Source organism: Gobio gobio, assembly GCF_949357685.1.
Source record: "Gobio gobio genome assembly, chromosome: 19".
Classification (NCBI taxonomy): domain Eukaryota; kingdom Metazoa; phylum Chordata; class Actinopteri; order Cypriniformes; family Gobionidae; genus Gobio; species Gobio gobio.
In genome coordinates, this window is record NC_137112.1 from 712,501 (window position 1) to 728,065 (window position 15,565).

The following is a 15,565-nucleotide window of genomic DNA, read 5'->3' on the forward strand; positions in this document are numbered from 1 at the left end:
GTCACGAACAACAGCGGCGATGGATCTGATTCTGAAAGGTCTGAGTGAGAAGACTCGCTGTTTATTACACAATAAACTCAACAAGATCATGAACAGGTAAATGTTATTTGATTACAAAACGATTATACATACATACATACATACACAACAACAATAACACATACAAACATAGTAATAATGAGGCAATAGTCAATAATGAGGGTTACAAAACAAAAGACAAAACTACAAGGAATATTAGTTTTTCTCAATTGTTTACACACAAATACTTGAGACACAATGACCACAACATGTAACTAATGCACCGCTGTACCAATTCTGCTAAACTACAAGCACAATTCCCGCTTTACACTCAACTGCTTTTTTTGTTTTGTTGTTGCTGTAACTGTACATTACATTCTTCTGTTGTTGTTGACCATTGTATGTGCAACTTTGTGTTATTTGGGATGTACACTGCACATTGTTTTTATGGGAAAAATAAAATATATTTGTTACTGTGTATTTGTGTGTTCTGAGTATAAAAAACAATATTCTCAAATATTTTACAACACACTTATGTGTGTACTGTGTGTTGTAAGTGTAACAATGAACCAAAAATAAGACCTAAGTCATTATAATGAATGTTGAAGAAGTGTTTTACACTGATCATCAGTGTTCAACTGGTTCATATAAATGTCTATTCATATGATGGCTTGTCTGTGTCATTTGGAAACAATAACATTTTGAGAAGAAATAACATTGTTTTGAATGTAAAGTTTCATTTTGCAGGAGAATTGAGGGGTTTTGCCCATTGTGTGTGTGTTTTTGGATGTGTGTGTATTGTTCTGAGAGTATGAGGCATGCTTTCAGAAAATGTGTAAACAATCGAGAAATTTCCTCAAGGAGTTTAGATGCATATCAAACTCTTTTCATTTTCTCTTTGAAAATGTACATTTGTGAAAATAAAATTTTGCAAGAAAAATTAGTAAATTAAGTACAAATTTAAAATGATATGGGTCTAATTTCATAGTCACCAAAAAACTTTTTTTTTGGCTTATACAAAAGTTTGACGATAGATAGCTTTTAACAAAGTTTGAAAAGTCAACCCAAAATATTTTGCAGTACACTCAATCTCCCCATATTATATCATTAAATTAAATGACACAATCAGGAATCGCACCATAAACAATGGCATAGCAAGACACCCGTCATCTAAAAGTTGATTCACTTAAAGTTTATCTTTATCAAACCAATTATAAAAATAAAAAAAAAAGATTTATTTCTATATCTAAATAGGGATGCACCGAATTTTCAGTCTCAAAATTATTGGCTGAAAGAGAAAAAAGGTAAAAAAATATGAGTTTGCCGAAAAGTTTGCTCTTCTCCCTTCTGACCCGCTTCTCGCTATCAGCTCACATGCTCTGACAATAATAGCTTTCTAGGACTATACTTTATTTTGATAATTAGTCAAAAATTAAATTTGTTATACACTATAAAAAAAAAATTGGGGGGGGAATTGTGAAAATTGATCATTACATATTGTAATAATTATTACATAACAAATGACTTCCAAATAATTATCCCCATGCAAAAAGATGCATTGTACTAATCATAGCTTTAAGGTCTTCACTCAAAGTTAAAATTGTATATTCACAGAACATATTTAACCCTCTGGGGTTCTTCATTTATGGGTCACACTCAGGACCTTCGGGTCAAAAATGACCTGGAGGGCGGGATTAAGATAAAACAGATTTGAGTAAAATCAATGAAATATATTTTTTTTCAATAAAATTGTTCTTTTCTTTTTTGGGTGTTTTGAGAGAATTTTATGATTTATAATTAATATTTATGCAATAATTATGACCCATTTTTTTCCCATTAAATATAATAAAAAAAAAAAAAAAAAAAATATATATATATATATATATATATATATATATATATATATATATATATATATATATATATATATATATAAAATGTGTGTGTGTTTTTTTATTAAAGCTGTATTTCATTTTAGAGTCAAGCCTAGGCCTCATCAAAGCAATTTTTTTAATGAGATGGTGCCATCCGGTGGACACATTGAGCATTTTTATCACGCAATAGCAAATTTTTACCACAATAGTGGATCTTGCATTTTATAAAATAAATGTAAAAAATCGTAGCTTCATCGGAATGGTCCGAAACTTGGTGACTTTATTGGTACTTGGTATATGAACACACAAACAAATTGGGGACAGGATTTGAAAAGTCTAAGTGGTCGTAAAAAAAAAGTCACACTCAGGACCTTCAGGTCAAAAATGACCCCCATAGGAAATTAATGGGAAATAGTTTTTTTGTGCATACAATCTACAAATCAGCCAGGATGCAGAAAAAAGGACTCAACAGTGAAGGGGTGAATCTCTAAAACATCAAGAGTGCAAAACAGACAAAAAAACTCACACACACACACACACTTATACACACAAAAACACACGCACACACAAATCAACGTGTGCCATTCCAAAAAGCTAATTGTGTTTTTGTGTGTGTGTGTGTGTGAGTTTTTTTGTCTGTTTTGCACTCTACCAATGTTTACATTTGCATTTTTGCACTGTACTTCTAAATGTAATATGCAACCACTTTCCACTGCACTTTACACTTTTTTTTTTTTTCCGGATAGCTCTGTCCATAATTTATTGCACTACCCTAATCCACTGCTATTCCTCATATTAGCCTAACATATTATTGTATACCTCTATCTGTAAAATTCTGATTATAGTAATAGCCATCTGTATATTGTATTCATAGTACATATTCACCTGTAAATTCTTTTTATAGTAATAGCCATCTGTATATTTATTCACTGTACATATTCACCTGTAAATTCAGTTCTGTTTATAGTAATAACGTCTCTCTATTTATACATATTTATACATATTCAGTACATATCCATGTCCTGCACTTACGCATCCATTGTATATCCTGCACTTGCTGCTATTGCACTTCTGGTTAGACCTAAACTGCATTTCGTTGCCTTGTACTTGTACTTGTGTAATGACAATAAAGTTGAATCTAATCTAATCTAATCTTGATGTTTTAGAGATCTTCACTGTTGAGTCTTTTTTTTCTGCATCCTGGCTGATTTGTAGATTGTATGCAAAAAAAACGCTGTATTTTCATATTTTTGCCAATTTCCCATTAATTTCCTATAGGGGTCATTTTTGACCAGAAGGTCCTGAGTGTGACAATTTTTTTTACGACCACGTAGACTTTTTAAATCCTGTCCCCAATTTTTTTTAGGTGTTCATATACCAAGTACCAATAAAGTCACCAAGTTTCGGACCGTTCCGATGAAGCTACGATTTTTTACAGTTTTTATTTTTTTAAATTTGGGTCAGAAATGACCGAAGAGCCCCAGAGGGTTAATTGTGCTCAGTCAATCTATGAAATCGAAGTGAAAAATCCATGTTGGATGAACAAGTCCTACGTCTGAAAAACTGTATACGCATGCGCAACATGTGCCTGAAGAAAACCGTTCGTGTGGAGATTTCAAAAGTGGAGCGCGGGAGCGCGAGCGGAGCCGAACCAGCCGGTGCTGAAGACCGAAACAAACATTCCCAAGAGAATAGAGAGATATTCATCGCCACAAGACATTGGTGAGTATTGACATTATTCTCCAGAGTTTTGCTTCATGACCCGGTATGAAGTTTAAAAGACATTTTGTATAATCACGAGTTCATGCATTCACTGGTTTCATGAGTGTGTTCTCGGTTACCACATAATTATCTAATGGTAGCCAATAGTTTTATTTTCCTCATGTGTTCTATGTCTAAAATAATAGGTAATAAGTCATTTAAGTAATTTGTGTGATATGTGCGCCATATGCGACCACGTCGGCCTCTTTCAGGGCTGAATTTATTGCCTTTTAATATCAAACACGTCAAGCTCATGATTTTCTTATTCGTCCATCCATTCGTCTCATCCTCATTATATTATGAAGAACTTCTGTTCTGTCTCTTGCCAGATGTGATGCAGGGGAATTTTGTCATTACTGTTAGTTTTTATTTTTATTTGCAGGTTTTTAGCCTATGCAGTGCCACATTTTCTTCACCACATCCTGTTATGCAGAGACTTCTTGAATATTCAGAGTTTTTCCTTATTGAAAATAAGGAATTTTCACCAAATATCCTATGTTGGAATTGACTTGTTAATAAAGTAATGTGATAAAATGTCAAACCTGCTGTCTGTGTTCTGTATTTTGCTTAATATATTTATGTTTTTAGTCATTTTTGTCTTTTGGGACAGTGAGAAATAAACAATTCTTACTATAATTTAAAATATTTAATTGGACCAACCTCACAGTTTCACTGTAAAACATTTTTCCAATTTAACATTTTGAATTTCTGTGAATTAAATTGTACACTGTAAAATCCAACAGTTGTTCTTACTTAAAACAATTAAGTAATCTGAACTATTTGCATGCTATGCCTTCGTTACTTAGAAAACTCAAGTAAACATTACTTGACTGGTTTGAGTACCATTTGGTCATAGCAAAAAAACAAGCGGGCGGGCAAAGTGTTTTTGAGGCGGGGCAATGTTTTATAGACTTTTCACTCATTTCCTCCAACTTCCTCTCACCATAATTGTGATTAGTGTTCCCTTTGGTTGGGCACTTGCAACTTCATTCATATTATGGTAATTAACTTCCTATTAATGCAGCAAAGCAACAAGAAATCATAGTTGTATATATATATATATATATGTATATATATATATATTTGTCCATTAATGATATATAACATAACTATATTTCATGTCAAATAATGATCTTTTGAACTTTTTTTTGCTAATATTTATGGCATAACCTTTTTAATTGGGTTGATATTATTCCTCTATATTTGTGACAATAGCAATTGACCATGCTTGAGTGAGTCACACACAGACTTCAACATTCAGCATGCAAAACACAACAATGGTAACAAGTTTTGTTTAATTTTTGTATTATTAGTAAGACCTTTACTATTTTATTTGCTGTCGTTATTGTGGTTATACTGACAAAAGACAAATAGTAAAATAAAGCAATTAATTTATTCATGCCACAATGCACTCTGGGGGTACACTTCCTCAGATCCCAGATAGAATTAAGTTGACACAACTTAAACGGTTTAAGTAAGAACAACTTAATGCAGTTAAGTAATGCTTACTTTGAATTAAGGCAACAAGTTTGTACAATTGAATTAAGTAAATTGAACAAATTAGTTTTTACAGTGTATCAGTTTACAGAAATTCAATTTGGCCAACTGAAAAATTTAGATGTGATCAGTCACTAGAAATGTTTTAATTGGAGAGGCTTGAAATTGTTTTTTTTTTATTAAATTTTTCCATTGGCTCAACATATTATTTCTAATTGAGCCCATGTTGGACAGACTGTTGCCACAATGGATACAATTCAATTCACAGAAATTCAGTTTGGCCAATTGAAAAATGTAGATGTGATCAGTCACTAGAAAATTTTGAATTGGAGAGGCCTTACATTTTTACAGTGTATCTGATTCTGTTGAAGAATGAAGAATATTATAGTGATATATTGATATTTTATTTTATTTTAATATAGGCCTATTTTTATTTCAATTTTTGTGTTACAAAAAACACAAACATTTTTGCTTGTATTTTTGTTTAAATTCAGATTCAGTAAAAATTACTAAATTAAAAAAGACTAATAATAATACAGTTATACAAAAAACTAATTAAAAATAAGAAATTATTATAATTTTTTTTTTTAAAGCCAGTTTCGGTTTTTGGTCAAGTGAATCAAGAATTTTCATTTCGGTGCATCCCTAATATCTAATATTTTGGTTGTTCCAGATGGAGAAAAAGGATAGACTCCTACTGAAAGATTACAACCATTTGAAGAAAACATCTCATTGTGATTTCCAAACCTTAAAATCGCTAGAGTTTGCATGTGACTCCTGTATAAAACAAAAATCCGTACTAAGAGATTAGCATATGGAAAAATAGCTTTACACTTGACGTCATTACGTTGCGTTAATTGAGCAAACAGAAATGGAAATGGGGAATAGAATAGGAAACATTAGATAAGTTTGACACCAGAACTGTAACGAGCGAGTCAGTCCATGACGTCCTGTAAATAAGTAAAAAATAATACTTGTAAATAAACAAGGTTGGGGTCATTCAGGAAGGAAAAAAGATGCAAATCTGCGGATGATCCTCAAGGTGACTTCAAGCAAGCGTTTTGAAGAACAGTCACTAAACATGCAGTATCAGTAGCAGCATAAATCAAGCTCAAATCATTAAGTGATCTCCTTGTCCTGTTGCACCTGAAGTTCTTTGCCATCAACGAATGCCTTTGGACCAACAAAGTAAGCGAGGGCTTTCTCAACAAGTGGCCAAAGTTTGTTACGCTGCACGCAATCCTCTGGGACAAAGCTTTCTAGTAACTTTCTATTAAAATATAGTAGGTCTTTGTCATGTGCCTTTGGCTCTCACTTTATATTAACTATATTCTAAATAAACTACAAAAAAGTATTTTCCTTTTGTCCTGTTTTGCCATCATATTCTTGTAGCTCAAAGGTTCATTCCTTAGGCAGTTCATTATGGGTTCTATTGTCTCCTCAGGTGTAAATCACAGCATTCATGATCATTCACGCCTCTTCGCATATGGGCTTTGTAAAGAAAAAGTGTCTTACAAAAAAAATTTAAATCAATATATTTTTTTGTGAATGAGTAGGCATATCAGTTTGAAGCAAAAACGGAAAAAAAGCCAATATACAGAATCAACTGAGGGTGCTCTTGCTCTCATTTAATGGTGCTTAGTGTCTGCAGACGGCCATTTCTGCGTCTATCTCAGACACTTTAATGCTTCCATACTCGACATGTTTGCTGCATTCAGAAGCGTGCGCGCCTCTCACTGGTTGCTATATTTGATCGCATCATCAAAAATGTCATTGTTCGGTTAAATTTATTTGGTCTTTTCACTTATTTTTTTCGCCATTTTCCGAATAATTTCAGTTGCCGAACATTTGGTGCATCCCTAGTTTTACTGAGGAAAAACGCTCTAAACTAGTGGTGTCCAAAACTTGGTCCTGGAGGGCCACTGTCCTGCAGAGTTTAGCCAAAGACTATAGACAGAAAGACAGTTCACTCCCATTACTTATGAATGGGAGAAACTGCAGTTCGGAAGATGTCATAGTTGGCTAAACTTCTATATCGGTGAATGACAGACTACATTAAATAGATTTTTGTGTTCCATCTTGTTCAAATAGCAAAAGAAAACTTCTACTAAAGTGTTTTCACAACTTTCAAAAAGAAATTTTTTTTTAGAGAGATTTGATCGTTGCAATACAACATTGCAATTTGTTGCCATATTTATGATCTTATCTGGACTTTGAAACAGCAAATTTTTGAACTTGGGTCTTATGTATAATAAATTAAGGTGTATCTAACCCTAACAACCAATGACCAAGCTTTATTTTGGATATAATTATTGCTATTGTACATACACTATATTCTTATAACTGTTTATATTTGCTTAACACAGCTGGAGAAGAACAACAGGGAGTTTGGAAGACACCCTAATGGAACTACAGAAGAAATGTGGAGAGAAAAAAGCATTCAAAATGGTTAAGTCCATACTGAAAAAAATCGGAAAAAAGCATGCCAAAAGTAGGAAACATTTATAATGTACTTTATTGTTAGACTACATGCTTCTCAATCTTCAATAAGCTTTACTATAATATTTACACTGTTTTGGTTATGTATTCAATTATTTATCTTTAAAACAGATGGTGATAGTGTTCAAACACATCCTGGAAACATGGCACTTCAACAGCCGAACAACCTTCCACAACAACAGCATAATAATAATAATAATTCTGCATTACTCGGGCAACCATCGAGTCAGAACTTAAACCAGAATATTGACCAGAAGAATGGTGGATCAATATTTACTCCAAACATGGTAGGAAACAACATAGCTGGTGGTGTTTACATGACCCTACATGTGGTGAGTGTCTGATGAATTAAAAACGGTTGCTCATTTAAGAAATAGTTTGTGTATTTTATATATATTTATGTATGAGTATTTGTTATTGTTTTTCAGCCACAGGTGTCTCACTCTACCCCGGTAAACCAATCTGGTAAGATCTTTTGTTGTAGAAAACTGTGCATTCATAAGCGTGATGCTCCTGTTATTAATAACCTTTTCCAACTGTCCTGTCCTGATTTTTAGAAATTCTTCAGAATGTGAAGAATAAGATGAAATCAAGAATGCAGTGTGAGGCTGAGAGGACTTTGGAGGGAAGTGCACAGCAGTCAGTCTCTCTAAACAAGATATACACTGAACTGTTTATCAACAATGACGAGTCTGACCCCGTCAATAGAGAACATGAGATCTGGCAGATCGAGACGACGCATGATTTAAACACATCAGCCCAGAGAGTCATAAACTACAATGAAATCCTTAAGCCGCCCACAGATGAAAATAGAAACATGAAGACCGTTTTAACCAAAGGAATTGCTGGAATTGGGAAAACGATAACTGTTCAGAAGTTTGTCCTCGACTGGGCGAGCGGAGAAGCCAATCAAGATCTAGAGCTTGTGTTTCTGCTCCCATTCCGAGAGCTGAACTTGCTCGAAGGAGAAAATAGTCTTTTTGACTTGCTTTGTGTCTTTTACCCAGAGTTTAATGAGGCGAGACAGATCTCTGAATGGATCTGTGATAGGAAAGTTCTGTTCATCTTAGATGGTCTGGATGAATATAAAAAGCCTTTGGACTTTCAAAGCTGCCTTTTGTCAGATGTAACTGAAGAAGCCACAGTGGATGTCCTTCTAGTAAACCTTCTACGAGGAAAACTGCTTCCATCCGCTCACCTGTGGATCACCAGCCGGCCCGTCGCAGCCGGACAGCTTCCGAGTGAGATCTTCTTAAATGGATACATCACACAGATTAGAGGATTCAGAGACGAGCAGAAGGAGGAGTACTTCAAGAGGCAACTTGAGGACCCAGAGCTAACCGAAGACATCACCTGCCACCTAAAGTCTCAAAAGAGCCTGTGGATATTGTGCCACATACCTCTGTTTTGTTGGATTTCAGTGGTTGTTCTTAAAGACATAATTACAGGACAAAATAAGGATGGGAACATGCCCTCAAATATGACAGAAATGTACATCCACTATCTGCTCATTCAGACTGGGTTGAGCCACAAGAAATATCAAGGGGAAGAACTGTCACAACGAGACGCTCTCATGCAGCACAATGAACTGATTATGAAACTGGCAGAGCTGGCATACTGGCAGCTGAAGGAAAAGAAATTCATGTTTAGCGAAGAAGACTTGATGAAGTATAATATCACTGTTGATGAAGCACATCAATATCCTGGTGTCATTACCTGTGTCACAGAGTACAAATGCGGAATTTACAGGACAAGACATTTTACCTTCGTCCATCTCAATGTCCAGGAATTCTTTGCCGCCTTGTTTGCGTTTCACACATTTCTATCAGGAAATCAAGACTCCCTGAATCTAGAGACCACTAAAAAGAGGCAGAAGTCTAATTTATCTGAATTTCTCAAAGATGTGGTCGATGTGGCCTTGAAAAGTGAAAATGGACACTTAGATCTTTTCATCTGTTTTGTCTTTGGGATTTCTTGCGATTCCAGCCGATGTATACTTGAAGGACTCCTGCCTCCATTAGGGGCCAGTTGTTCAGACGGTCACAAAAAGGTGACCAGATACATTAGGTTTTTGAAGAGGAAAGGTCTGTCCTCTGAGAGATGCATTAGTCTTGTTCGTGGCCTTGTTGAGCTCAAGGACACGTCATTTTTGCAGGAGATGCGAGATCTTGAACGCTCACGGTCCAAAGAACCTCTCACACTGTTCCAGTGCACACTTCTGGCTTTCCAGTTTAGGATGTCAAATATGAAGCACAATGAGTTTGACCTCAGGAAATACAACATCACTTTGGAAGGGTTTCAGAGATTCTCCCCTGCCATCATGTGCTTCAAACGGGTTCTGTAAGTATTAAGATGCTGTAAATGTCTGTATAATATATCGTATAATGTTCTTGGTCAAAGCTGAATGTTAGTTTGAATGCTGACAGGCTCAAAGGAAGTGGGTTTACAGAGCAGCACTGTGAGAACCTGACGGGTTACCTGAGGTCACCAAACTCTCTCCTGACTCATCTTGATCTGAGCCACAATTCTCCAGGACGGTCCGTGCTGGTCCAGCTTTCCACTGCGCTCCATGATCCCAACTGCCAGATTCAGACCCTAAACCTCAGCCATAATGACCTCAAGAGTCAGGACATGGAGCTGATCAGGGATGTGCTTTTAGGAGAAAACACGAATCTGAGAGGGCTGGACCTCAGTGACAATCCTATAGGAGATTCAGGAGTGAAGATTCTCTCATATGCACTGCAAATCAATAAATGTCACCTTGAAGTTCTGAAGTAAGTCAAACTAACCAGGGCTCAGCGCTTAGGATTTGTTCTACTGGCCCAGTGGTTCACATTCTCATTTGGCCCCACCATATAACTAAAATTAATTATTGTTTTCATTGTTTTCGACCCAAGTAAACTTTTAAATAAGGTTATGCCATCAAATTTTTAGATACCAGTGAAATTTCACAATACTTGAATTCAATATCAAGGCAAAATCTACTAGCTTAACTAATATAAGTTTCAAACATTATTAAAGACATGTAAACAGTCAGTAATAAAGTAAGAAAAAATAAATAATGATCAGATCAAATGAACAAACAGCAGATTTGCGGTCACTTTAAGACCTCATGCATGGATCTATTATAGACAAGCATTTTCTTTCTCGACTGTTTGCTTTCACTTAAAGCTGGACAATTAATGCTATTTCGTAATTTTAACTAGCACTGTGGGCAGCACCATGGCATCTGCCATAGCTCTGCACAAGGGTTCGAGTTCAAGGTTCGGGCTTCACATCAAAGTTAGTTTCCATCAACTATTTTAAAATGACGAAGTTAAGAAATCTAATCTTTCATTAGAAAAACAAATTACACATTTTAATAGTTGAGCATTTTTACAGGTGGGGAAAAAACAAAGCAAAAAAATAAATAATCGTTCATTAATCGTAACTGAGGTAAAATGTTCAATTAATCAAGATTTAGATTTTAAAGTCATATCGTCCAGCCCTAACATAACCAACTGTGTTTACGAGGAGACTCACCAAGATACTCCATTTGGTTGAGAGAGTTCTCTTTTGCATCGTCCTGCACTTGAAGTGTTTAAAATTGACAAGACTTGAATGAAAAAATTATCTTAATGAAAAACTGCTTTTGCTTTATAGACTTTCAGGCTGTCAAATTGAAGGAGTTCATGAGTTGGTGTCGTCTTTGAAAGCCAATCCTTCATGTCTGAGAGAGCTGGATCTGCGGTATAATCATCTTGGAAACATCGGACAAGACGCTCTAAAGGATGAGCTGCCATCACTGAGGTAGCATGACTTGTGCCCCAAATTACAAACTTTTATAGAGTACAGTCATCCAGTATTGGAGTATAATATTCATGTTTAAAATGTGCTTAAATAAGTATAATGGAGTGATTGTAATCTTAACACTCTTCTCTGACTAGAATTTCCACTGGGGGAGTCTGCGGTCACCAACCAGGACTCTACAAATGTGAGTTTAAACATGCTCATGGATGTTCTCAAATCACTGTAAAGATTGTAGGCTAATATTGAATGTGTATTCTTCGATGCTGTAACTGCTTTGCCATTTTTAACACATTTTCTATTTCATTTTAAAATGTTTATAGACATGCAGATATTTAATGTGTTTCTCTAAATTAGCATGAACTCATAAAGACCTGCCAGTGTAATTATGAAAGAATTATCAAAATGCTGTATTCCATCTCAAGTGATTTTAACTCTTTTTCTGCCAGTGTTTTTGAAAAAAGTTGCCAGCCATTGCTAGCATTTCTGATCATTTTCACAAAACTTTCATGGCCCACAGAATATTTTGTTGTATAAATATCTGAAAATACAATATATCAAAATGAAAGAAACAATCATCTGCTTTTAAACAAAAGAACCATTTTATTCTAGCTTAGTGCATTCTTTTATTTATCAACACGTGTGTGGGTTTCAGCTACATTTTGAGCAAAGAAAAGATGCGTAATAGCGCCCCCTACTGTATAGCAGTGAAACAGTGTTGTGCGTGAACGAGTTCAAAAGAACGCGTTCATTGAACACGCTCATTTTTTCGTGAACGTTGAACTGAACGCAACACATTTTTTAATAAAGAACTTGAACGTGAATTAGTTCACATTATGTGTCATGAACGGCAGACATCACTGTAAATGAACGTTGGAATTTGTTTTCCATTGAAAACTGAGTGACATCTGTTTTCTCTTTTGAAACGCAACGAGAGAAAGTTCCTCCCTCCTGTATTCCCGCGGGTGCCGCTTAAATCATGTATCACCAGACAGAAATGGTTTTGACATTGTGTGCGCAATGCATTGCGGGCAACGTAGTGTCCGGCTGAGAATAGTTGAATAGCATACTGGCTTCCGCACAACGTTACCCGTGATGAATTGCAGCAGAGCGGGGTAGGCATAGCAACGCCGCGTAGCAGGCAACGACGAGAGCGCGGAGGGCTAGAGGAGCGAGAGAGAGAGAGAGAGAGAGAGAGAGAGAGAGAGACAGACCAAAGACGAGAGTGAGAGAAAGCGCTGCAATTAAAAAAAAAAATGGCTAGTGGAAGTGATGGCACGGAGACGGACACCGATTCTCCTTATGAACATTTAAAACAATTTTACACTCTTGCAAACCAAGACCCCGACGGCAAAAATCTTACCTTTCTGTGTAAGATATGTCCACCTGCGCAGCAAAAACAAGTTAGGAGATCAACAACGTCCTTCTCGAATTTGAAACGGCACATTGAGTTAAAACAATCATCCAGTGTAAATGCATATATGCACGCCCTCGAGGGTCATAAGGGAGGAAAGGGAAATGTATATATAATATCATATATATCAAATAATATATACATATTTCATATTATATATTCTTTTTTTAATTAAATGCTGGTAGATTTCATTGCACTAAGTATAGAACTGGTCTACCTTGTCTGTACTGCTGCAAGTTTCATCACCTGGTAAGAAACCCACAATTGCAGTGTCATGATGAGCAAATGTCTACAATGAGCAGCTTCAAAGAACGTATAGTGATTTCTAGCTCGTAGTGTGAAAAAAAGTATTTATTTGAATATCTCACGAAAAAAGTAAAATGAACTGAACTTTGAACTAGTTCAGAATTAAAATTGTGAACTTTGAACGTGAACTGTTCACTTTGAGCATGTATGAACTGAACTTGAACTAGTTCAGAAAAGCTGTGAACTGGCACAACACTGCAGTGAAAACACTGAAAGACTGAAATTTCCGTCAGTGGCAGGGAAGTGTTGTCTCATAAATGATGGAAAGAGCAGCAGGGAAAGAGTTTTGACCCTCAGTATATTATGTCCCACATGCATATGCTGACGGAAAGCGCTTCATAAGTGTTACTGCTAATTTCGTAAATCTGATTTTAGATGCTGTCACGCTCACCTTTGACCCTCAGACGGCTAACGAACACCTCCATCTGAGCGAGAACAACACTGTGGCCACTCATCAGAGGGAAAAACAGCAGCTTCCTGTTAATGATAGGAGATTTGACATGTGCAACCAGGTCCTGTGCCGCCCGCCGCTGTCAGAACGCTGCTTCTTTGCGGTGGATGTGATTGGCCGAGAAATACAGGTGGGAGTGGCCTGTGGGGGAATCAAGAGGAAGGGAGCGAGTGATCGAGTCTGTTTGGGACACAATGAGATGTCATGGAGTTTACGTTGCTCAGATAATGTATGTGTGGCTTATCGCAACAAGAAAATTGTATCAGTTCAAGCCAAGTCCATCAGGAAACTCTGCGTGTTCCTGGACCGGGAGGCGGGTTCTCTTTGCTTCTATAGTTTGAGCCCACAGGTTAAACTCTTGCACATGTTTGATGCAGTTTTTCCTCAGGACCAGGACCTTTTTGCTGCATTCAGGATTCAGGAGCCAGGCTGCTCAGCTGTTCTATTAGACAAGAATCACTGTAACGACATGTAGAAGCTCTGTTTGTGCTCCAGACAGGAATGACCTTTAGAGAACTTTTAGGGAACCTTTTCCCTCCCTACTCTAGCCTGTGCTGGACTGAGCAGTGTACACCGACTTATTTCAGGCACTTTTTGTGTTTATTCAACTCTTCATGATGGATCGCTTCCTGTACTCCCCAGTTGTAAGTCGCTTTGGATAAAAGCGTCTGCTAAATGCATAAATGTAAAATGTTACGCAAGATCACGAGAACATCCACTCCTACGTGGGTCTCCAGCAGAAATAAACTGAGATTATTAAGACACTGTAATCAATCATGTACTGCATCACTGTTTTACTGAACACTGTTGTGTATGTTTCTAAGCCAGATTCATTTAATCACAAATAAAGACATGAATTGCATCTGATGCGGTTTCTATTTATTGGACTGTTTCTTCTAATCTCATTCTAATATACTGTGATTAGTATACTCTCCGTTAAGACTGGAACTACAGTGAAAATACGGTCAGTTCTGCTCATAACTTTCATCCTAAAACACAAACTAATAATCTCAGCTGAGATACGGCTCATGATTCAGTGGTACAGTCGCTCATGTGTCGTTTGTGTTGCGTCTGGCTTGTTGATTTAGAATAAAGCTGTCACTATAGAGACGCCGATACTCTGATGATTCTGTCCTGATTGCAGAAAGCCTGACAAGCCAGAGCCACATCAAGATGTTGGGTCAGGGAACACACCATGGGCAGGGCTCAATCCGAGGGGCGGGATAAACGCTTGTCTTCAGATTCCCCCTGCACGCGATAGGATAGCGCTAAAACCAATCAGAGCAACAGAAGGGGAAGCGGAGCTAGTTAATAGATTAAACTTTCGCCGCATCCGGTCGGCAAAACTCAGAACACATCTTCCTTTCTTAAAGGGTTAGTTCACCCAAAAATGAAAATTCTGTCATTAATTACTCACCCTCATGTGGTTGGACACCCGTCAGACCTCCGTTCATCTTCAGACACAAATGAAGATATTTTAGTGTAAAGCTGATGCTGAGAAAGGCTTCAGATAGGCCTCCATTGGCATTCAGTACATTTAAACTCCCAAGACCCATAAAAGGCACTTAAAACGTTGTTACAAAGTCCATCTCACCACAGTGACTCTACAATAATTTTACGATGCGACGACAATAGTTTTTGTGCGCAAAAAAAAAATCAAAATAACGACTTTATTCAACCTCTTCTTGTCTTCCGTGTGTGTCTCCACGACGCATGCGCGAGATATATATATATATATATATAATTATCAGGCCTATATTGCACATTTATTTAAGCCAGTTTATTTATTTACTTATTTTATTATTATTATTATCATTATTATTGTATTCACATTTTTACAGTTTTACTCTAGACTTTTCCACATGTATTTATATATATATATATATATATATATATATATATATATATATATATATATATATATATATATATATATATATATTATTATATTAAAATATA

The 15,565-nt window shown here is 36.2% G+C and overlaps 1 protein-coding gene across 1 annotated transcript in view; it reads left to right on the forward strand.

Annotated features, from left to right (window-relative positions):
- The window catches only part of LOC307142899 (protein NLRC3-like), a 14,508-nt gene extending 36 nt beyond the window's left edge, over nt 1-14,472 (forward strand). Inside the window, exons 1-9 of the mRNA XM_079844074.1 lie at nt 1-96; nt 7,517-7,641; nt 7,761-7,981; nt 8,078-8,114; nt 8,207-9,989; nt 10,076-10,423; nt 11,292-11,438; nt 11,576-11,622; nt 13,531-14,472. The exon at nt 1-96 is cut by the window's left edge and continues 36 nt beyond it. Of these exons, the coding sequence (XP_079700200.1) occupies nt 20-96; nt 7,517-7,641; nt 7,761-7,981; nt 8,078-8,114; nt 8,207-9,989; nt 10,076-10,423; nt 11,292-11,438; nt 11,576-11,622; nt 13,531-14,081 (3,336 nt within the window). The 5' untranslated portion in view covers nt 1-19 and the 3' untranslated portion in view covers nt 14,082-14,472. The remainder of the gene's footprint in view (nt 97-7,516; nt 7,642-7,760; nt 7,982-8,077; nt 8,115-8,206; nt 9,990-10,075; nt 10,424-11,291; nt 11,439-11,575; nt 11,623-13,530) is intronic.
- The last annotated feature ends 1,093 nt before the right edge of the window (nt 14,473-15,565 follow it).